The 23,791-nt window shown below is 41.5% G+C and overlaps 1 protein-coding gene across 1 annotated transcript in view; it reads left to right on the plus strand.

Annotated features, from left to right (window-relative positions):
* The first annotated feature begins 486 nt into the window (after positions 1-486).
* UBL3 (ubiquitin like 3) overlaps positions 487-23,791 on the plus strand; it is an 80,968-nt gene continuing 57,663 nt past the window's right edge. The window contains exon 1 of the mRNA XM_019530124.1: positions 487-1,010. Within this exon, the coding sequence (XP_019385669.1) occupies positions 984-1,010 (27 nt within the window). The 5' untranslated portion in view covers positions 487-983. The remainder of the gene's footprint in view (positions 1,011-23,791) is intronic.

The following is a 23,791-nucleotide window of genomic DNA, read 5'->3' on the forward strand; positions in this document are numbered from 1 at the left end:
GAACAGCGCAAAAGTGGGGTTTTGTTTTTATCGCGGTGGGACCGAGGTTTGGTTGGTGGGACGTAAGGTGCAAACGGTTGAGGACCGCCGAGTTATAGAGCTGCATAGGCTGGTTTGGACAGGGCTGATCCCCGCTCGCGGGGTTGCGCGATTTGACCTCTGCCAGCCTCGGCGGCTTCACGGGTGGGTACACTCCTAGGTGCCGCCTTTGAGCCCTTCCCTGGGGGCCATGTGTGCGCTTCGGGGCCCTGCCCTGGCCTACCGACGGAGATGTGCCCGCGGGTATCCAGCCCCGCGCTGCGGGGAGGGTGGGCGCACGTGGCGCTGCCTCCACTCCTGAGGCAAGGGGACGCGGGGCAGGCTGGGGACTGCGCATCCGGCAGGACTACAAGCCCCATGATGCCGCGCGCGGGGCGGGCGGCGGTGACGCGGGGGGGGGGAGCGCCGTCCCCCACCGTGTCCCCTTTTCTCGGCTCGGCAGACGCCATGTTGGCTTGAAGGAAGATGACGGGGGGCGGGCGCGGGGCAGCGAGCGGGGCGCGCTGAGGGCGGCCGCAGCACAAGCCGGCCGGGAGCGAGCGGGAGAGGGGCGCCAGCAGCAATGAGCGCCGCGACCTGAGGCGGTGGCGGTTGAACGCCCGCGGGCGGCACCCCTGGGCAGCGCATCGCCGCCCCTCGGCTCGGCTCGGCCAGCAGTGCGGCCCGTCCGTGGCCCGGGGAGGGTCCGCCCGCCGGGTGCCCCGCGGGGATGAGGAGGAGGTGACTCGGGCGGGCGCAGGGCGATCCCGTGAGTCACCCCGTCATTAGCGGCCTGGGCCGGGGCCGCTGCGAGACGCGGGGCAAAGGAGCCCGCCCCGCCGCCCCGCGCAGCTGCCTGCCCCCGGCCCCGAGCCTCCGCCGCCGCCTGCGCGCCCCAGAGCTGGGACCTCGCCGCCGCCTCGGCTTTTCCCCGACTTGCGCTGAAACCTCCGCGGAGCAGCAAGATGTCCAGCAGCGTCCCGGCGGACATGGTGAGTGCCGCCCTCCTGCCCTTGGCACGGGGGAGCCGGGAGAGGCCGTCAGAAAGTTTTGGGATGCTGAGCCCCGTTCCGTGCCGCTGGGGGCACGGGGAGCCGCGGGCTTCTCCTGGCATGCGGCGAGGCCGAGCCGGGAGGACATCCTCTGTCTCTGGGACTCGCTCCGTTTTCCCCTGCCTGCTGTTCCCGCCTCAGCCCTGGCCCCGGGGCCGGGGGCTGGTGTCCGAGCCGCTTGCTCCAGGAGCAGGCGAGATTCAGGTTGATTCCTTCTCTCCGACCGACCCCACGGGGTTGCCGCATCCAGCGCAGGTGGGGAGTGAATCTCTTCCCTCGGTACAGGTCAGCAGATTAAAAAAATAAAAATAATAGAAACCCAACAAAACCCCCCAAACCCTTGTGTACCTCTTGACACAGTGAGATCTGTTGTGTACTAGCTGTAACCTGGACGTTTTTCAAGGGCACTCCTATCCTTTATGGCGGACTGTACGCCAGCCTGTGTTTGAGACCTGGCTCTGAAAGGTAGAGCCGGGCATATTTTGGGACTTGGGAAGAAGAAGGGGAGGACTCTCCCCTGAGTCTTTCATGTCTGCAAGTTCATCTCTGTGCACCATTGGCTTTCCTGATGTACGTGTTTCTAGGATACCACGAGATATGGTATTAATGTATTTTGATGTACTTCCTCTTTATTCTTGCAGCAACACATTTTCCATCAGCAGGGAAAATGCTTTGTATTTAAACGTGATTGATAGTGACTTGAACAGCGGGTTTTTTCCTATCTTTTGGTGTGAAATTACATCTTGCTGTCATAATCCAGTACTGTCAGAAGAAGGTAAAGATCAGTAGCCCTTGTTTCTGGCATGTGCAATATGCAGTTCATGGTTTCTACACATATGTGATAACTAGGCTATTGAAATGGAATAATGTGTAGGTGCTCCTTTTCATTGTTCCTTGTAAAGAGTTGGTTTGGCTGCAGTAGAAAAAATGAAGTTTGCCTTTTTTTAAAGGAGAAGCAGTAAGAAGAATAACAACTGTAAACAGGTTTTCAGGTTTTGGGGGTTTTTTTCTTTTTAGATCGTATGTATGTTATGCCTATGGAAAGGTGGGGGTAGATCTGTTGCCTCGAAGTCCAAAGCCCTTCTACGATATCTTCCTATCATAACATTAGTTAACATAGTTTATTCTTTAAAATACCTTACATTTGCTACCTAGGAAGGGTTGGATTCAAATCTGTCTGCACTACTGCTAACACTGGTTGGAGAAGTCCCTTGATGGTGACATGAAGCTGTTTCCCCCCTTTTTCTGAGTTGAGCACACTGCCACCTCAGTACCCCTAGACCCTTCTTAACAGGGTATTATTTGCTGCTGTTAGACTTCTTGTGTAGAATACTCCATCTTATATCAATATATACACTTACAAAAAGAAATGGACATGTTTTAGCTATAAAAAAACCATATTACTCTGTTTTTTTTAAAGCTGCTAAGTGTTCTGATGCAGCCAGAACACAACTGGTAGAAATATCTGGGTCTAGAAATAAATAAATGATTTGTAAACCGGGAAGATCCTGTTACAAGTAATGACTTCTTTATAATGATTTTTAAAAAATCAAATGATACCGTTACCTCCATCAGTCCACTTTTAGCCAACATTCTAGTTTTATGTTTGATTTTTCAGGACTGTTTTGGTAAATTTTTGTTGTTTAGCTGCAGTTGCTCTTTGTTTGGAGTACAGTGAGAATTGAGGCTGTTTAAATACAGATTAGTCAAGAATGAATTTGCCAATTTTCCTTCTAGCTTCCTGTTATAAACAATCTTTTCATGTCAGATGTAAGAATCAGATTGTCTAGTAATTTATTTCAGCTGATAGTACCTAGAACAGATTTCTCAGGCCATCACCTTATTTATATTTAGGTTTATATTTACTGTAAAATTTTAGTAATTTGCATTTTCCTAATCCACTTGCTCCATAATTTGCACTCAAAATTATCGTTCCCTGCTTCTCAAAGAGGTAGTAGCATCAGCAAAGGGGGACATTATATTACTAAGATGTCATCCTTAACAAAATTTTCTAATACTTAATTCTGCTACAAAACATTTAAAACTTTTGTCAGGGAAATTAAATACATTCTGCAGTATTTGCCTCAAGTTTTTAGTGGATATTTAACAATTTTGATATTTGCAATTGGTATTTCATCTAGAAATACCAATTAGCATGCTTCTATTCTATTGATATTAAGAATTATATAAGTGTGGCAAAATTGTATTCCAATACCTAGTTAGTACAGTATTTGAATATATACAGAACTTTGACCCTTTCCTTTTCTCGTCAATCTCATATCTAATTGACTTCCTTCTAGAATGTTGTCTCGTATGTTGAAATGTTTAGCCACAAAAGTCTTAATGATTCAAGTAATAGTTCTTTATCATTTGCATTCCATTAACGAATTAGATTGTGACATGCTACATTCCAGGCATAATAATTGTGTGGTGTGTTACTGGCTTAGCAATACATACTGTGGAAAGGTTAAGGCTCCAGTCCTGCTAGTGTTGACCTGTGTACCCACTCAGTTTCATTTACTTCATTAGGACATCATATGTGTTTGGGGGTCAGTACTGGCAGATTACATTGCAGAAGTGGAACCTAATTTTGTTTAGTTTTTTTCCAGACATACTATTGAGAGTGTAAGTGATTATATGGATCATCTCTTAATATTTCAAACACTTTCACCAGGCAGGCTGTTAATTTGGATATTCAGTCCTGGTTGGAAAAAGACTGTAAACAGCTTGCCTGTCAGATTTCTTTACTTAAAAATAAAGTCTCTCAGTAGTTTGTGGATTAATTTAGTTAGTTTTACTGCACCCTTTTGACTGAATGAATATATTTAATAGTTTGCTGTTTGAGTTTTCATACAATTGCAATAGACTGTTTCAGCACACCCTATAAAATCAGTGCAGAAGCTACTACTCAGATTAGTGCTCCCAGTGATTTCAGTGAGGCTGTCTTATGAAGGTTACAGGGTTGGGTCTATGCTTCTCAAACTGTAATGACATTCTTCCTTAGAAATACAGCTCCTCGGGGACCTTGTAAGCTCTTTAGGTCAGGGGCCTTATGCTTCCTTGACTCAACTAGTACCTATTTTGTCTTTGGCATAATCTGAATATGAATCCTTTCTGCACTGTAAGACATTACTTAGGCCCAGGCAGGATTTTACTATTGACTTCTCTCCTGGGCAGTTCTTTGTCCTGTAAATTTTTCTGCTCTTTGTCCTGTACATTTTTCTTCATGGTAAGGGTTGGCCAAAATTTGAAATGGGCTTCCAAGGAAGGTGGTGCTCTCCCCTATCTTGGGGGTCTTTAAGAAAAGGCTGGATAGGCATCTGACTGGGGTCATCTGACCCCAGCACTCTTTCCTGCCTAGGCAGGGGGTTGGACTTGATGATCTGTTGAGGTCCCTTTCAATTCTAGCATCTATGAATCAGTGTCCAATGTGGGGACTCTTTTGGTTGCCTCTTTTGAAGAAACATTATAACCAACACAGCAGTTAAAACACATTGGCGTTCCAGGTTATTTTCTGGTCTGGTCTGCCCTGGAGACCTTGTGCAACCTAGCATGTTATACTTAAGTCTTAGTACAAGAGGACTGTTTTGAGTAAAAATTGCATAGCACTAACTCTGCAAAGCACTTAGACAAATAAGATGGAGTTCATACCCCAAAGCACTTTATCTACATGGGCAACAGAAAAAGAGGAACAACAAAATGTAACTGGTCAGGTTAAGCCTATGTCTTGTAAGATCCACAGTTTCTAATGGGTTTGGATAAGTGCATATGTACAGATCTTTTCAGTGAAAAGTACAATAGGGCTGGGTAGCTTAGGATAGATAGCCTTTGAACTGAACATCCGTGAGATACATAAGAGAAGAAGGTGAAGGCATGTTGTCTTGGATCAGAAAGGGAGTCTTGGCCAAAAATTGGCAGGCTGGAATAAGTTCAGACAAGAAGGACCTGAATCAGTTGTTTGTTGTTTATCAGCAGAGTTAAATTATTTCTCCACCAGTCTAAAACAATTAAGTAGAGGAACAGGCAGCGAGAATATCAACATAACGCAGTAGTAATAAGTAGTTTAATGTTTGCTATACTCTCAGTTTTAGGTTTCTGGGGATATAATTAAATATGATGGCTGTATCTTACCTTTTGGTAGGCTTTGTGGTAATATCTGAAATAACTTCCCTCATTTTTGAAAATGAGGACATATCAAGTTGACAGTCATGGAGAAATTGAAGGACTGACTAATAATACACATTCTTGTTCAAAGTTGATGATATGTATATACTAGACAACTGAAAATTACTTGGAAATAATTATACCCCTCTCCTCCCATAAAAATCAGTAACCCCTCCATGGCTTTTACCAAGCATCCTAATCGCAATGATAACTTGAACAAATACAGTATATCTGTACAGGATGCTGTTCCATTCTGACAGGAGACCAGATCCATAGTAGTGTTCAGCTTATTCTTTCATGCTTTCATATTATCTTCCCCACCTCATTCACCTTGGAAAAACATAGAGCTATAGCTCTTAGTTGACAATACTCCTAGATGCAAAATTTGTCAACAGTTATTTTTCAACAGTGATTATTTTTTAAGATTAGATTTTGTTCTGTGCTTTCCAGATAACCCAGCTCTGATCCCTGGGTCTTAGTTTCCCTCACATTGTCCAAGTTGCCTTGCAGAACTCGCTTCATTGCTGTGCAAGAATATGACAGGGTGTCAACAAGTCATTTTCCTCTAGGCCTTAGCTGCTGTGCTGTTCTCCAAGCAGCTGACATTACCAGTCTGTACTTCAGATTCCTCCCACTTCCTTGTTGCAAACTCTGTTTGCTCCCAAGTTTTGTGTTGTCTACTTCCAAGGAATGCTGCAGGGAATGTATGCTAAAAGTCCATTAACTCCCCCTTGCTGGGAGTGCTGAGCAGCCAGAGGCAGTTGCTAACAGGTCCCTACAAGATGGAGACAAAACAAATGTTGGGCACCACATCATAGCAAAATGACAAAGTATTCAGCACTTGTGCTGTACTTTTTTCGTCTCCAAAATTTGTGATATTCTGCACCTGGGAAAATATTTGCACCATTAATTTTAATCAAGGCTACATTTCACAGTTCTCTGAGCTGTTTAGTCCCTGTGCAGACTCAGGCAGACAGTGCTGTTTGTACTTTCAGTATTTCCACAATCACAAGTTGCTTACAGACACGGAAAAAAAACAACAAATAGTGCTTTACTTTAAGCTCCCAAGCGCAGTACATGCCCAGAAGAAGCATCATGTTAGTTTGACCCGATTCACCCAACATCTATATAGATCGTGTGCTTCAGTGGGGCTTTTTGGCACTTTCATCTGATAGCCAATAGAATCTGCTTTAGATAAAAGCTCCAAAAAGCCTTGTTGAAGTGCATAATCTATAGAGATGCCAGGGAGCTGGGTCAAAGTAATGCACTTCCTCTTCCAGTAAAGCTGTTTGTTGTGGGAGGGGGGGTGTTGTTTGTTTTTCCATGTTTGTCAGCAGCCAAAATGGCTAGCAACATTTTATATTGGAAATTGAGATTCTAGAAGACAATTCTGTAAAATGTGTAGTCATGTAATGTGAAATGTGTGGGACCTGTGTGTTTCTATTCCCATGCCTAAACTTACTTCTGTATATAAATAAATCCTGGACCTGGGGTTGGCAACATGTAGCTTGTGGGCCAGATCCATCACATGGAACAAGTTGATCCAGCCCACAGAGCTTGCAGGCTTTAGCAGCATTCTGGCAGAACAGGACAGTGGTTATTCCAGGGCTGGACAGGAAGTTGTCCCTGCTCCACAGCTGGGGGGTAAAGAAAGCAGCAGCATGGAAAAGCTGGTGCCACCACAGAGGCATCAGCTGCTTCAGAACACAACCTGCCTTGGATCCAAGCTGGGAAGTTCCAGCCCCCTGCTCTAAAAAGTTGCTGACTGCTGCTGTAGACAGTTTCAGCCCCAACAGCTTATTACTTTCTTCCTGTGTGCTTGTAGAGTGAGCAGCACAATGGGCAACCTAATATTGACTGCAGTCATTGTGTAATGCTTCAGTAATATAAATGCTAGACATAATACAGGAGAAATGGTATAGCTCGCCAAATGTTTGGCTACTGTCCAATGAATGAAGAATAGACTGGTGGGGAGGGAGGAGTGGTACACCCTACCGTTTATCTCTTTTCAGTTAAAAACAGCACCTAGGATGATTGTAACAATATGGAGGAGAGATTATAGAATTGTGACTCTTAAAATTACTGGAGTCCACTTAAAATTAATTACTTACTTGTTTTTGCTAATGAATTAAAATAATTATTCTGTCTTGTATGCTGTCACTATTGAAATCAGTTAGAAGAGTATGTATCCTGCTACTTACTTTTGCTTGCTGCTAGCAGATACGTTGTTGAAGCGGATATTTAATATTTTCATATTAACCCAATAAAAATATGTTGTGAGGGAGGCAAAAACCAAACTACCCACATCAAAAATAAAATCACCTTTTTTCTCCCAAGGGAGAATCCCAACTGCATTTTTCCGTCCATTTTTTTCTTTTTTGTTTACTTTGACACTTTGTCATTCCAAAATGTTTTCATGAATATTGAAAATGATGTGATCTGTTGGCTCTTACTTTGTAAGAACTTAGCAATTCTGGGAAGTCCACAGTCATTCTGGTTTGTTCTCTATAAAGATAACTTTATTTTTCAGTCTTCTGTCTGCAAAATGTTGGAATCTCTATGTATGCGGTTGGTTGGCTGTTTGTCATTCTAACGAACAGAAGTGGGAGCTTGTGATAAATACTGGAAATTAGTGATCAGTATTTGTATCAATACACAGTGTCAGTAACTTCTGATATATTCAATAATTTGTTTCCTGCCCTTTTTCAATTTAATCCCATCGAAGCCATCAGTTAAATGTAATGAAGAAGTTCAGCCATACTAAAATACAAATATTGCCAACAGTGGTTAAGTAAAAGGTTTGCATTCATTTGAGGAATTGTGGAAGATTAGTACATGTGAAAAGAGAAATGTAACCTATTGTGTCCAAGCTGCTAAAGGGGACTTCTGGAGCAGGGGTGGGCAAAATGTGGCCCTCAGGCCAGATGCGACCCACAAGGCCATTTGATCTGGCCTGCGGGGCTCTAAAAAATGTAGAAAACTAATATTTATCTGTCTCTGGCTGCCTGTTATGCGGCCCTCAGTGGCTTGCCAAAACTCAGTAAGTGGCCTTTCGCTGAAAATAATTGCCCACCTGTGTTCTGGAGTATAGAATAAATTGTTAAGATGACATTTGTTTGCTTTGTGAGGGAGCAAACAAAAGATGGAAAAAAAATGACATTTAGGTCTTGAGAAATATTCAAACCTTGTTGTAACGTCTAATTGCCCTAAAGCATTTTGTGAAAATTCAGTAATTCTTTCATAGCCTCCAATGAGGTTTATGGCTGGTTGGCTGAAGGAAGATTCATGTGCTGCAACTTGACAATCATTGGAATTCCTTCTGAAGACTTGTGAAAATTGCATCCTCCCCACCTGAAGTATTGGGAAATTTGCATTTAACATGAAGAGGGCTTTGATCAAAACATAGCACACATTTTCCACAAAAAGGGCCTCTACAGAGAACCATTAAACTTTTTTTTGAAGGCGATTGAAAGGAAAGCATTTGGCAGATTACAGGGTGATGAAACTGCTGTCACAGTCTCAGTCTTCAAATATTTTTTTCCTTTAGCTGCTGGCAAAACGAACTGGCTCAAAATAACTTGTCAGTGGTGGGATCACATATATATTTCTTGCCTAAAATTCTTTGGGAAATGGATTTCAGAAGTAGAGGGAAAGTTTATTGCAGAATCTCATAGGGAGGCCTCTTTCCAGGTAAGAGATTGTGGCATTGCCCCATCAAAAAACTGTCCTATATGTAGAGCTATCTTCTGGAGGGTATGTTTAGAGTAATAAACATGTCACATCATGCTGATTAACAATGAGGCATGTCTAGGATGCTTTTCCATCATGTGCTTGTCTGTTGTATTGGCTCCTGGCTGGTGTTGGTAGTTGGCATAGGTTAGAATAATACCCAGAATGAACTGATTTACTTGAAAGACCTAGACCAGTGCTGGGGCAGTCAGTATTGGAGGAAACCAAATGTCCCGGGCTCCCACCCTTTTAGTTCTGCAGTTGAGAATCTGGGGCTTTAATGTGTTCCTGCAAGAAGAAAGCTTAATAACATCTTCTATTGGACCAACTGTAGGGTTGGATAAAATGTTATATGAGCTTTCGGGCACAAAATGTCCTTCCTTGCATTAGAAAATTTGTCTGATGTCTTGCTCAGCTATACAGTTAGTCTAAAAAGGGTTATTGAACATTTTGCTTCTAGCATAACCCCTGGACTGTCACAGCTACAACAACATTACAGTCCTAATACAGTATGTGGCATTGTCAGTATTTTGTACCAAGCTGAATGCTTGACTGTTTTGGAAACTTTTCAGCAATACTCTTTATACTATATTGTTTTATATTTGGTTAAGGAATTCTTTAAAATATCTTGGTACTAATGTCAAATCTTTAAAAAATGAACTGTCTAAATGTGTGTGTTCTTTAGGGTCTGAAAAGAAGAATATGTTTCATCTCAGAAGTAGTCTCCTTCAAAGTTGAGTAGTGCAGTGTTGCTCAACCTGCACTGAGGAGATGCCAACCAATGTGGCAGTGCTTTATGCTGGCAGAGCTCCATGCCACAGTAATGTTTCTGGTGTCTAGCACACATTCCAGATGGCACTATTTATGTCTCCTCAGGAATCTGGTCTGTATTTTTAGTCTCAACATTCCATCATCATATTGATTAACATTGATTTCCAGTATTTTATTGTTGTTTTACTTTTCAGCTTTTCCTGGCTAGGTAATAAAATCTTGACATTTTGCAGTGGACCAGTTATTCAACAGTGTCAGTTCTCTGTTACCCTAATGAACCACAGGAAAACACATCTGAATTTCAGAGCAGTAACCTTTATTAATAAAATAACTTTCTTTAGTATTAGTGTTACATTGGTTTCATGCATTTTTGTAGTCTTATTGATTGTACCATGCAAGAAGAGAGAGAGTGAGCTAATAATTGACTGTTCAGTATTTATATAATCTAAAATACTGCATTTAACAGGTTTTATGACAGAACTCTTATATTGTATGCATGAACCATTTGTGCAGATATGAAAATGAACTGAACTGTTGTATGTTTGGACAGATATTCAGTGACTTCAGTTGAGGTGTGTAATATACTAAGAATTATAAAATCAGAAGCTTGTGTCATTTTGGCTAAGTGTAGAAAGAAAATAATTTTAATCTTTACAAGCAATTTATGCATAGAAGCTGTTCTAAAAAACAGTAATGCTAATGTAACAGATTTGGGACAAGTAAGTTATGCATATGCCTAGAGAGTTCTTATACTTACTGGACTTTCATTGTGATTTGTGTCCTATCTTTTAGAGCAGGGGTCAGCAAACAATAGCCCACATGCCAAATCTGTCCCATGGACAGGCTGGATCTGCTCCACAGCAACAGAAGGGGTGTCCCCAATGTCCTATTGGCTGCTCTGCTTAGTGTATTCTCTCTGTTCAGGCAGTGGAGGCATCCCCAAGTGGGTCCTTGTGCCTACTTCTATTCAGCTATTCTGTTTTCAGCATCTGCCAATTGCCAGGGCATGCAGGAGTGCAGCCCAGTGTGGGCCTGGGTTGCAAAAAGTGGCCCATGGTGGCAACCCTTGTTTTAGAGTAAAAGGTAAATTCATATCTGGAAACTCATATTTGTATATATGGATATGTACATGTAGCTATTTTTTTGCAAGAAAATCAAAGCTACAAAGTCTTGTATGTAATAAATCACTTCTTGAATGAGCAAGAAGATGCCAGTCAATAACAGTTTGTATCTTTTTAGTAATGAAAATGTTAGAACTGAAATGTGGAATCTGTATAAAAATTAGTGACTTGAAGTATTATAATGAAGTTTAGATGGGATCAAACAATATGCAGGATAACAATGTCTGTTTAATAGAGATACACTGCTATATCAGTTGAACATTGGATCAGCACTGAAAAAAATTAACATTATCGGCAATCAGCCTTTTTTAGCCAGTGTAGCTGATAATGTCACCAGTAAATGCCGAGTATATGTGCACAGACACGGCACACATGCAGCCAGGAATGGAGCCCAGCAGTGTGGAAAGCAGCATCTGGCCAGTAAGTCTGTGGGGGGGAATGGGGTGTGTGTGGGAGTGGGGCGGCTGCTGCCAAGCCAGGGTGGTGAATGCAACCCTGCTGGGAGTGCAGGAGGAGGGGGAGGCAGTTCCTTGCTGCTGTGTGCACCCCTGGGGGAGGCGTGGGTCGAGGGTGACCTGCCCACTGTGGGCTTGAGGCCAGGAAGAGGGCCGGCACAGCCCATGGTGCCAAGCCCGCAGTGGGCAGCCCACTCTTGCCCCACACACAAATCTGGTGGGTGCACAGCAGCAGGGAGCCGCAGCCCCTCCCCCCATGCCCTCCAGACAAGCCACCCACGGTTTTGCCCCACTCCCAGTGGGGTCGTATTCACTGCCCTGGCTGAGCAGTGCCTGCCCCTGCCCCACTCCCTCCCTCATTGTGGGGGCCTTGATCTGTGCCTGCCCACGTTCCTTCCCCACAGCATCACAGACTTAACGTCAGGGAGCTGCTCTCCAAGCTACTGAGCTGAATATCAGCTATCAGATTGCTATCTGCCAATATGGCTGTTTAATAATTGGCCATCAGTATCATCCAAAAAATCCTTATTGGTGTGCCCCTACTATTTAATACAAAAGAATAACTTCGAAGTCATTCTCTGAAGCAGTATCTTATCCTATGCAGGATTCAGAATGGTGTCTAGTATACAGTTGTTATCTGTTCTTCAGTTACTTTTACCTTGCTGGATCTTAATTCCTTCATTTGAAGCTTTCTTTAAAGAGAAATATTGAGTTAAATATGGTTCAGCTATTTGAGAGTAAGGCTGGAGAACATTGTTTTTTCCCACCAACACAAGTTCCTGGTGACTTTTGTCTTTTGAGAAGCTCTAGCTTCCGTATGCTGTAGACTTAAGTTTCCGGATATGACCTTTCCTATAGTAATGTGCCTTTTACTGTGCTGGGAAAAGTGTGCACAAACCTTGCCTAAGTTCTGACAAATCTAATATAAATAAAATATGAGACTTGCCCGTTGGAAACTAGCCATCTGCATATGTTCAGATTTCTAGAGCTTTGCAGCTGAGTTCTTGTAGTCTTTTAGCTACAGGGATCAGACTTGAGTCTGGACTGCAGGCGCTGAACAGAACTTTCCTTATAATGGCTGCTCATGGCTGTTCCATTCTGCATCTAGGCACCAGAAATCAAAGTGCAGAGAATCTCTCTTGTATTCTCTCTTCCATCCTCTCATCACACCAGGGTGCTGGCAGCGTGGAGGATGAAGCTGCCTTATTTAGATGCAGATAGAATGAGACAGACCTGAAGTGAAAGGAATACATCAGCAAGAGGCAACTGTTAGAATTTGACCATGTCAGTTATTTGACTGAAATTTCTTTATTAAATGCAAAGGCCAATAGTGGTAATATAGTACAGGCAGTCTTCAGATTTATAATTGGTTCCTGAAAACGGCATCTTAAGTCGAAATGTTGCAACTCGGAACCAATTTTCTCATAAGAAACAATGTTTTAAATGGGAGATACCCTGTTTTCACCAAAAATACCCCAGAATTTTATACTCTGTCAATTACAGATGAGTAATATAGCTGCGTTAATGTATTTATATTGTAAATAGCAATCACATTGATTTGGAAGAACTTCTTTGAGGTGACTTTGGACTTTTTGAAAGGGTTTGGTTGGACTTTTTGAAGGGTTCTTGTCTGAAGTCTTATCAGGAGTCTTGGCTGCAGGTTTTTCTGGAGTCTTGTCTGCTTTCTTAAAGTGTCCAAGGAAATTTGGACAGATATTCTCCAGGGAGATGAGCGACGCAATGAACTCGCTGGCATGGCGTCGCACCAGATTAAGTGTTGTAAAGTTGAAACTGATGTCATAAGGTTGAAACAGGGTGTCAATTTATAAACGTTGTAAGTGCAAAATGTTGCAACTCAGAATGTTGTAAGTTGAGGACTGCCTGTATCTTAAACATTCACTTTAATTAACTATAACAATGAGTACCTCTCTGTATTAGATGGCATTGTTATAACACTTACTGATGCTGGAATTAGAAGCAATTGATCATAATACTTGCAACTGGGTTAGCCAGATTGAAATTTTAGATGTCCCATGTTGCCTTGTTCCAGCTGATGCTAACACAGCAGCCCTCTTTCTTGGTCTTTTATCCTTTTAGTTTTCTCCTTACATCATCATCTTCTGGGATGTCTTTTTAGAAAGTTACTTACATACTTACCGTTTCCAGAACTCCAAATATTACTTTCTTATCTTTGTTTATACTTTATTACTCATGGTGACATTTCCTAAACTTACTGGAGTAAAGTGTTCAGGGTAGCAATATTTTTTGCTGTTGTTTACCTCCTTTCCCCCACATTAGTATGTTGATAGTGGCTCCCATCCTTTTGCCTTGGCAGCATTAGCACTTTTAATTTTCTCCCTGTTTTTTTCTTTTAACAACATAAAGTCAGTAATACTGTTAGCCATTATGAAACCTATAATAAATGTCCTTTGTATACTGAAAAATGATCCCTTCAGAAGGAAAATGGATCCCCATGAGGAGCCATAGTGTTGGGGATGGAGAAGAATGGTATCAGGATGAGGGCAAACTGGGATTCACTAAGTGAAAAGAATGAGATTGGGTTGAAGAACCAGAAATGGAGAAGAGATGGGTCATATGGCACATTGAATGGGAAGAGCAGAGGAGGTCAAGCTTAGAAGGAACGGGCAATAGGATTATTAACCATGAGAGCACATTTTTTCCATTGTCTGGAATGATTCAGTTTAGAACTTGGACTGTTCACTGAGAATACATCATGGCTGTGCTGCAGAACTGTTTCATTTATTGCACAAGTTGGAAGGTGTTCAGTGAATGAAGTAGGCAGTTGCAGGAAGAGAAATATGGTCGTATGCATAAGGCGGTTGAATGCTTCCCTGGACAGTTGGATTATATCCCTCCCGCGATGCTAGGCAAATTATTTACCCCAGTCTTTACACATATGATCACTACATAATCTTCTGTTTCTTTGGGCCTGTCTTGACACCTGGTCTGAATGACAGAAGTGCCCAATACTCGTAGCTATAACTGAAGTCAAGAGAAGCTGTGCTTTAAGCATAGGAAGCTGAAAAATTGGGTCTTAGCATCTAAAACCAGTACCCAGTTGTAGTGGACACTTGGACCTTAATTTTGTTGCACGTCCGTTCCCTGTTTATAGACTGAATGACCCTAGCCTTTCACCTCCAGAAAGAGTCTTACGAAATAAATTGTTTGAAACATTCAAAAACTAATAATCCTGTCTTCAGAGTAGCATTGGGCTGCACTTTGAACAAGGTGCATAAAACAAATGTTGAACTGGTGCTTATTAAAATTGTGCTCTGAATGGCTCTCATGAAGGGGAAGTAGACTGGCCTGTATACAAATGGACAAGGTGGGAGTAGAGGAGGGCAAACTGAGATTGCCAAGGAATTTTCAAACTGTTGAGTGCTTGATTTCACAACTTCAATTTTTTTTTGTGTAGAAAAGATGCATTGCAAACTGCAGCAGTGAACTTCTAGATCTAGAAATGAGTCTTCTGTGCTGAGTTTATTTCAAGCTTTCCAGTGAGTTGAAAATGGTTCTTTTAAAACAAATAGATTCTGAGATTCTTGGGTCTTACATTCTGCATTGCTGTGCAGAGAGGCAAGTTGTTTTAGGCCTTTTTCATCATTGTAAAAAAATTATTAAATGTTTCTTTCTGGGGCCTAAGCAGTTATCACAGCAACCAGGGGAGTTGGCTTAGAGTTGAAGGATGTACAAAATCATATCAGTCACAAGTTTAAAAATCCTGTAAAACTTCTATAACATAGTTTTGCTTGTAAAACTGCACTTAGAAAATAGATGAGAGCACATCATTATGAAACAATTTATATAAAATGCGTATGGCTTCATCCATTATGCTTGCTGAGAGAACCTTTTTGTTTTCATTGCTACTGATAATCACTGATTTGAATCCAGTTTAGTCTATAAAATAATGGCAGAATACTTCATGTATGAAGTAAGTGTGTGATCTCAGTGATGGAGTGTACACAATGAAAAGCCTGCCAGTTCTAATGTGGCATTAACTTTATGTATATATTTCTTAGAGGCCAGAGGTTTAGAGCTGAACAAACTTTTCCTCTGATAAGGAAGTTGCTCAGGATCAGTGTATTGCAGCATAGTCTTGGGGGGACTGCTCAGCATGGGGCCTGGAGCCAGGGTTCATCCAGGGAGGGGCGGGTGCTCCCTGCTGCTGTGCACACTCCCAGGGAGGAAGGCATGGAGGAGCATGTGTCCCCCAGATTTGTGTGTGGTGTGGTGGGCTGCTGGCTCTGCTGGCTCAGGGATCCCCACCCTACTGCCTTCCCCCCAGGGGCCCTCATGGCAAAGCGGGGCAGGGAGGTTCAGTATTGCTGCCAGAAGCCCAAAGCCAGCTGCACTGCCGTGGCGAGGTGACCCCCACACCCCTCCAGCGGTAGCAGGGGGTTACAACTCCATCCTGCCATTGCTGTTGGATATGCAGGCACCTTGCCCAGTGCTGTTGGCATTGGGCTCCTGGCAGCAGCACTGAGCCTTCCTGCCCACTAATGCCAGGTCCTGCCCACTGGGCCACAGAGGCCCTGGGGGGAGGGCAGCAGGGTGGGAACCTTGAGCTCACCGTGGGCAGTCTGCATCTGCCTTGCCCCCCTCCCCCCCCCCATGGGCTCCCCTCTGGTCATGTTGCCCGTGGGGTTGAGGGGGTGGAGTTGTTCTCCACTGCAGCAACTGCTGCCTCCTGCAGGTGGCAACATAGGATCAGGCACTGCTGGGCGGGGAGGTAGGGGGCTGTGGGCCCTGGTTCTGTTCCCCTGGCAGCTGGGAGCCCCATCGGCTGTGGGGTGTGGCCCACAACACGTTGAGAGCTTCAAGTGTGGTCCCCAATGGCAAATAATTTGAGAACAGTTGCTCTATATGAAGCAAGTCTGCTGTAGATCTAGGGAAGGCATGTTCAGTTCTTAAAGGAATTTTCAAATTTTGAATCTTGGCCTTCTAGTGAATCTGAATCAAAACTGTATTTCAGTATTCTGTGTGATGCATAGCTCTTGAAAAGCTTGTTTCAATGTAGACTCTTGGTATATAGCACATAATTAGAAATCAAAATAATTTCAGAAAAATCAAAATGAGAATTGCTAATGTTGGAATGTTTTATCCCATTTTTCTTCAGAAACTGGATTCTAGCAAAATCAGTTTAATGAAGGACTTCAGTAGAGCCACAAGCTAACAGAATTTGTCTACATATCTTGAACTAGTTTCATTATGCAGCATGTTTAACACTCGGCTCTTCTACTTAAACCGCATTGATTTATTCTGGAATTACTGCAGCATTTCTGTGCGATTACCTGTTCTCTTATTGCTCTGTAGATTTTCAGCCAAACTCAAGGAGATGCATTGTTGGGCATATGGAGCAAAATAAAAAAGTATGCAGAAATTGACAAAATAAATAGACATTTTAATATCCTCCAAAAGGCACTTGCAAGAGGCATAACTATCAAATGTATTTATAAATAAAAAGGAAGTAAATGGTGGGGCATAACATTTTTTACAGTGTTATAACTTAATTAGCATTTAAAACTGTGCCTGCTACTGCAGCTGGTTGAGGATCATGTGATCCTGGTGAAGTATATTTATTTTATTTTGTATAGTAACTGAAGTTCTGAGCACCTTCAATATAAAATAGTACATTTGAAACAGCTGTAGCCTGGAGATTTGTTTATACAAGAAACTGTTTTCCTCTGGGTTGAAAGTATGAATAGGTTACACTATTGGTTATAACACCCTTAGGGACACAATATTCTCATGTAAATTTATGGTTCCCATACATAAACACAAGCATATAAAAACCTTAGGGCTGTTTTTAAAGCTTTTAAAAATCTTTCTGCTCTGGGGATAGCAAGCAACCTGCATTGCAGATAAACCTTGAGTAGATAATGCAAAAAATGCATGTGAACAGCAGGTTGCTGTATTTTGGGGTGGGAGGGAGGGGATGGAAGTGAGGAGGAGAGTAAACCACCAAAAAGTGAAGAAGATCCTTCAGGTACTCTACCTTTGTTATTTAAAAAAGGCAGCCAACTCATATTTGTCTCACAGGCTGTTTCCCAAGTATTACTTTTATCTGTACGTGCACTATTTTATGTGTGTTTGCTTTCATTGGTTGTGTTTGAAATCTGCAAACCTGTAAGTTGAAGAATTTTGGTTAGTGCCAAGTGAAACAGTGAAAATAGGCACATTGTAGGGTTTTTTAATTGATTCTGTCATTGCATATAGGCTCCTGACCTTCAAAGCTTTTGTTCTTAGTCTGGGGCATTTTATTAGTAAATGGGCAATAGTGACAGTGGTCTAATAGAAGTAGTAGTGTTTTTCAGTATTGTGAACTTTGAAAAGACCTACTTTGATGTGTGCTTTTACTGTTCATGAACTTGACTTTAGGAGAAATCCTATCCTTTCTTTGCTGTCTGCCTTGCCACTAAAAACTTAAATGTAATGCCCTATTTTTTCAATGTAGGAAAGCTGCTAAATTTCCTAGGCCTAAAAGGAGGGGACAAGGTAGTCAAAGATAGTAGCTTCTGGGAGATTGCATGTGGTAAAATATTTATATATTCTTGGCCCTCTTTATCCTCTTCATACTGAAAATATTCATGTATATTGGCAAAACTAAAGGAACTTAACATTTTTTGAAAGATTGGGAGTAAAACATTGCAGATATAATTTACACACTACTGCACCCAAAGATTTGGGGTGCTTTTCCCAATGAGTGGACATTCCTTAATGGAAGAGGACAAGTACATTCTAAGAGCTATGGTACTGTTTACATGAAGAACTAAATTTATATTATATTGTATTCCAAAATAATAATATAATACATGTCATGCATCACCATCATCCCCCTTCCTGTTCCCCCAGATACGTTTTCTGTCTATGAAAACCAGGTTAGAATTGCTTTAGTTATGTAGGGAGAGCTGGGTTCTTCTGTACTTAAGTTTATGGACTAGTACAGGTCATAATCCACTATTTTTTACTACTCGCATACAAAAACATGACATCCATACAACTTGAAATTTTCGGGTTATAAGCCAGCTATGTCAAAATAGGGCAGGGGGTATCTGCTCTATTGTTTTAGAATAGTTCTGCTTGGGTTACTGGGGTCAGGGGAGTTCACTTTCAGAGGCAGGCACTGTAATGTGCTTATATAGATTTAAGGTTTTGTGTGGAGGGAGCTGCTGAAAGGGGTGGGAGGGAGAAGGCAAAATATTCTTGTATAGCCAGCCATTGAGAAACCTAGAGAGAGAGAGCAGACTGGACACTAAAGGCAATTGAATATGAGGGGGAGGAGCAGGAAGTGATATAAAAATGGGAGTATAATCCAGAATTAAGGGTGGAAAACTGAAAATTGTGTAGGTTTGGTGACTTTGTTATGAAAAGGTTTTGACATATTGGAAGCAAATAAAAAAATCCTTACCTTTTTCCAAACTTTTGTGCATGTTTTTTCTTCCTTAGTTTATTATCAATATTGAGTTATTTTCAGATGTTAAATGACGAAAGCAAGCTAGTGCATATTAGCTCTGGTGCTAATAATGCCAAGGTTGCAGGTTTGATCCCTATATGGGAAGCAAGATGTTTTCTGCTTCAGGCAGGGGGTTGGACTAAAATGATCTCAGTGTGGCCTGATGAGCATGCACATGCAATTTGTGGTGCCACAAACTGCATGCAGTGCAAGTGTACCTGTTTGCCACGCCACTAATTTGCAGGGTAGCAGGGCTTCATTTAACACTGGGAGAGCTCATTGTAACCCGCCCTCCCAAAATCCACCAAAAATACCAACATGGCACACGCAGCAGTGTTGTGTGCTGCCAGAAGGAGCCTGGCCAACCAATATGTGCCGCTACTATTTGTCCCGTGGGAAACTGTGCTCCCCTGTGTGTGCACACTCCTTTGGATGTACCCACAAGGTCCCTTCCAGCCCTACTTCTCTATGATGCTGACATCCATGCAGTGAGATCTAGCTACCTACAGTGAAATACCTCCTTCCAGCATTGGGAAGACACTTAATCTACATTTCCTCATTTCTAAGTCTAGATTATGTAGCAATAGATCACGTGGCTTAGGTCTATCTTTATGTTTAAAGTCCAGTTGATACGAGACCTTTTTTTTCAATATATACTGCTTGCTTTGTAAATTATCTTCCTCTGCTTGCCCAATTTTGAAACACTACTTCATTATTTTTGAGTACTCTCTGCAATAAGGCATAAGTCTTCCAATCCTTCTAGTGATTCCTCCTGAAAACTTTCATATCTAAAGTTGTGAATACTATAAATATATTTCCAAAAGTTTTGGAAAACTTTTTTTTTTCCCCAGTGTTGGGAAAGAAATATATGTTCCTTTAATCCTGAAAGAATTTCCCTTGGTTACAATTATTTTTGAATCTTCAATAGGATATAGGTATGCTACTGTCTGGGTTGGTAGAGCAGATGTTTCATATTTGTAGATGTTTTTCCTAGGCATGATCCAACTTGAATAGTTGCTAAAATGTTTGCTGTTTAAAATGGAAATATGCAGAGGTTATATTAGATGATCAGAATAAGTAGCAAATGCATAACTGAAAGGTAATCGAAAATGTGAAACAAACAGAAAACTGAAGCAAAACTATCACTTTTTGAAAATCATTTGGAGTCCTTTGAAAATGGCACTGATTTTTTTTCATGATTGTTTGTCCTATTGACTACAGTTCTTTACTTTATATTTGTATAATATTGTGGCCAAATACCATTTTTTAATGCTGAAGTTGAAACGCCATGAAAATGCTTTTTTTTTTTTTTTTTAAACACGCCTGTTTAGCAGGCAGGAAAAAAAACCTAGTAGCTGAGAGAGCACTTTCATCACTATAGTGTAGTGGATCCTCCCAAGGCAATTTAGGTGTGGGACTTTTGGTGTATTTTTAAGCTTGCCTTTCACTTTTTCAGCTTGGTTGGGTTTTCTTGTCACTTGGCTGAAATGGTTTGAAGTAGGGGGAGAGTGTCTTGGATATCATTTGAGCAAACACTGGTCAGCAAATAATTTGAAGTGGAACATTTATGCTTAAATAAAGAATACTGCTTGTCATTAAATAAGGCGTGAGCATAGAGAAACATGCTGCTGTCACTCTTCTGACAAGATTTTTAGTTTAGAACACACATGCACTTACAGTAAAATGTTACCTTTTGTAATTCAAGCTAAATAAAGTGAAATTTGACTTTAATTTCCTGGCAAATATAATGTATATGTATTCATTCTCTGGATGCAGTCTGAAGGTACAATGAAGGGTTGGATTAAACTCTTATGCCAGATGCATGTTCCTCTGGCAGCCTTCTCCATTTCTGAAAGGTTTCTAATACATCTGAAAGAAATATTAGGTTGTTACCACTTACGTTTATGAAGCAAATCTTCTCAGTACAAATCATTGCAATATTTGCTTTCTGCATTTGCACATAAAATTTAAACAATTTCTGAGAGCTGTATGAAAGTATTTAAATTTTTTGCAGAAACATTTAGTATTTCATGTAAAACCACCACTTTTTTTCTTCCTTTCTTCTCACTCTCCAGCCTACTCGGACCCAATGAAATAGCTTAAAGACGCTCCCCTGCTCTTCAACAATGAAACATAGCACAAGCATATGAATGATTTGTCTGCGTAACATCTTGTGTCCAATATTGTGCATGATAGTGCTTTTATTTGAAGGTGGGGATACCATGATTGTTGAATAGGTGCAGTTGAAGAGAAGTCAAGTAGGTGGTTTATTCTTAAATATTTATAGTAAGAATTAAGATGGAGATTTTCAGGAATTTTTAAAAACTGAATGCCCAAGTACTTTATTTCTGTCAGTTTAAGCCTTACCCTAAACACGTTAAAAAAAATAATCATTTAAGGCTGTTGATTTTCCTGCTGTACTCATATCAGTGCCAGAACTTGCCTATGGAATTCACTGGTGTTACCTAGTCAGATAAGGATAAAGCAACAATCCTAATTTGTATTTCCTTTCTTTTGGGAGTTTTAGATCTCCAGACTTGCCTATGTGAAACTCTAACTGATTTCTCTACCTTTTTCTTCAAGAGCAATAATAATTATTTTAATTAATAGGGATTCTGTGCATAGAACATGCTAGAATTTGATGAATGATTCACCTGTGGATTACTATGTCATTCTGGCTTGTTTGTGCTTTTTATCCTAAGGGTGAATTGAAGGCATTAAATTAGTAACTATGCAATAGGAAGAGGTTAGAGTAGGTGGGCCAAGAGTTTCTTCTTGCCTTTAAACTCTAAGTATTATGCGTTTTTTGTAGCATCCGAGATATGTGGAGATAAGTTGACGTATTAATGGATAGAGAGATGGGCATGGGATTTTGCCTGTTAATTAACTTCTTGCATTTTGATTGTGTATTTCATCAAAGGCTCTTGAAGTGTCTTACAATATATTTTTTGCTAGTTTAACAGGTCTTTTTGCCTTCTTGAAATTAAACAAATACTGTTTTAACAGCAGAGAATTAAAACATCCAGGGTTCGAAAGCCAAAGTGGGTGAAGTATTCTCTGTGTACTTTTTTAAACCTGGAAATAGCAGTTCCTGAAACGTGTCCAGTGCTGCAAAACCCATGCTGCTATTGATTTTATTTGGTCTAAGTCTGGTAGGAAAGGTTCACAGGATCAGCAGAATATTTTTTGGCACATCTGTATTGTTCATCACCATGGTTCTGGAGCAACTTCGAACCCTGAGCATTGAAAAGTAATGTCTGAAAAGCAGGAGCTCTGATTAATGAGAAGTCTGTCTGTCCCCTGCCTTTTTTTTTAAATTAATTTTTGGTCCAAATTGGAACAGTGTTTTTAGGTTCTTTTGAACTAGAAGTTTTGAAAAAATGCTGCTTTGGAAACGCTGGCACAATCTTTTTTAAAAATGAAATGCGTTCGCTGGACCACGTGGAGGCTCAAGAATGCCAGTTTCCCTGAGCAGGTGTTTGGGTTTCCAGGGTTCATGTGGCTTTGCTTAGAGCTGAGGTTCTTAGGCTCTGTGCTGCAGAGTTGGGAATTAAGCCCAGTTAGAGTTTGAAGTCCCAGGGCTTTCAGGCTCGTTACTTCATGGCAGAGAGCCTGGAAGTACTGGGTCTTTGGCCCTGAAATAGGCTGCCTGGCAGCTCTGCCCCAAGACCCTATCCTTCTAGGGTCACTGATTGAGGCAGTCTGCCAGAAATTTAGGGAGCATTCTGGTCTTGAATTTAGTGGAAGCGCATAGAATCTGAGGTGCTCTGGATAAATCATTTTAAGTTCAGTGAGTTAATGTTTTCCTGTTGGAAAAATCCTGATCAGCTGTAGAAGTAATGCTGTTTTCGACTTAACTATGTAACAGAAGAGAGATGAGATTGATAAGTTTGGGCAGCAGTTAAGATTTTTAGGGAATAAGGACTGTTTCTCTATGCTTTGTGTACATGTTATGCCACAAACTTTAGGGATGTCCTATTGTCATGTTGTTATCTAACAACCAGTCAGGTTAGCTAACCATTCCCATCTTTAATTGTTTTCTGGAAGCATTTTAATGTCCAAAAAGCTGCAGAACACAAATTTTGAAGTCTGTACAATGTCATTCTTAGGCAGGGGCGGGCTATTATTTTGGCCACTTACTGAGTTTTGGCAAGCCATTGAGGGCTGCATGACAGGCAGCCAGGGGCAGATTAAAAATTTAGAAAATTAATATTTAGGGACCCCGTGGGCTGGATAGAATGGCCCGGTGGGCTGCATTTTGCCCACCCCTGTTCTACGATCTGCCTGTTTAGTTTTGTTGCCCTGGTAAGGTTCACTGTCTCCTGTTTTCTGAAAAATTGAACCTTATGGTAAAGAGTTTCACGATGTCTGAAATAAATCCATGCGCATGCATACCCCTTCTGCCCCCAAATGGTTACAGTACTGAAGCTCACCACTGCAAGTAGTAGCATTTGAACTCTTTTGGCATCTGTACGTGAGCAGTGAGACTGCTCTGACATGCTGTAATTACAGCGCATCAAAGCAGGCTCAATCAATCAAGTCTGCTGGAGCGCGCCAATTATCACGCTCCAGCAGACTCCAGCGTGTCCTGTATTGGGGTCCCTACACTTAAAAATGGTGTCAGGGTGCTTTAAGTAAAGCTTATTGAACAAGCTTTAGTTAAAGTTCTCCTGCCACCATTTTAAGCACGGGGATGCTGGTACAACATGAGACACTCCGGGTGCTTTAATGAAAGTTTTTGAAAATCGCTTCCTAGAATTTCAAAAGCAGAGAGTTAGATAGCCAACTCCTTGGTCCTTCTAAAATTCCCAACTTTAGCTAACTTTTGCAGAAAAGATTTAATTTGCCTGGAAAGGAAATGGTAAAATTCTCCCAAAATTCCAGCAGTCCAGGAAGCTGTAGAAGACGGCAGGAAGAGTTTGATGATAAAATGTCAACCTGTGTCAATAGATATGAGCTTACATAATGAAGCACTGGCTGTATTTTGGCAACATTTGTCTCCAAAAG

This window comes from Crocodylus porosus, unplaced genomic scaffold, assembly GCF_001723895.1.
Source record: "Crocodylus porosus isolate Cpor-Errol unplaced genomic scaffold, CroPor_comp1, whole genome shotgun sequence".
Classification (NCBI taxonomy): Eukaryota; Metazoa; Chordata; order Crocodylia; family Crocodylidae; genus Crocodylus; species Crocodylus porosus.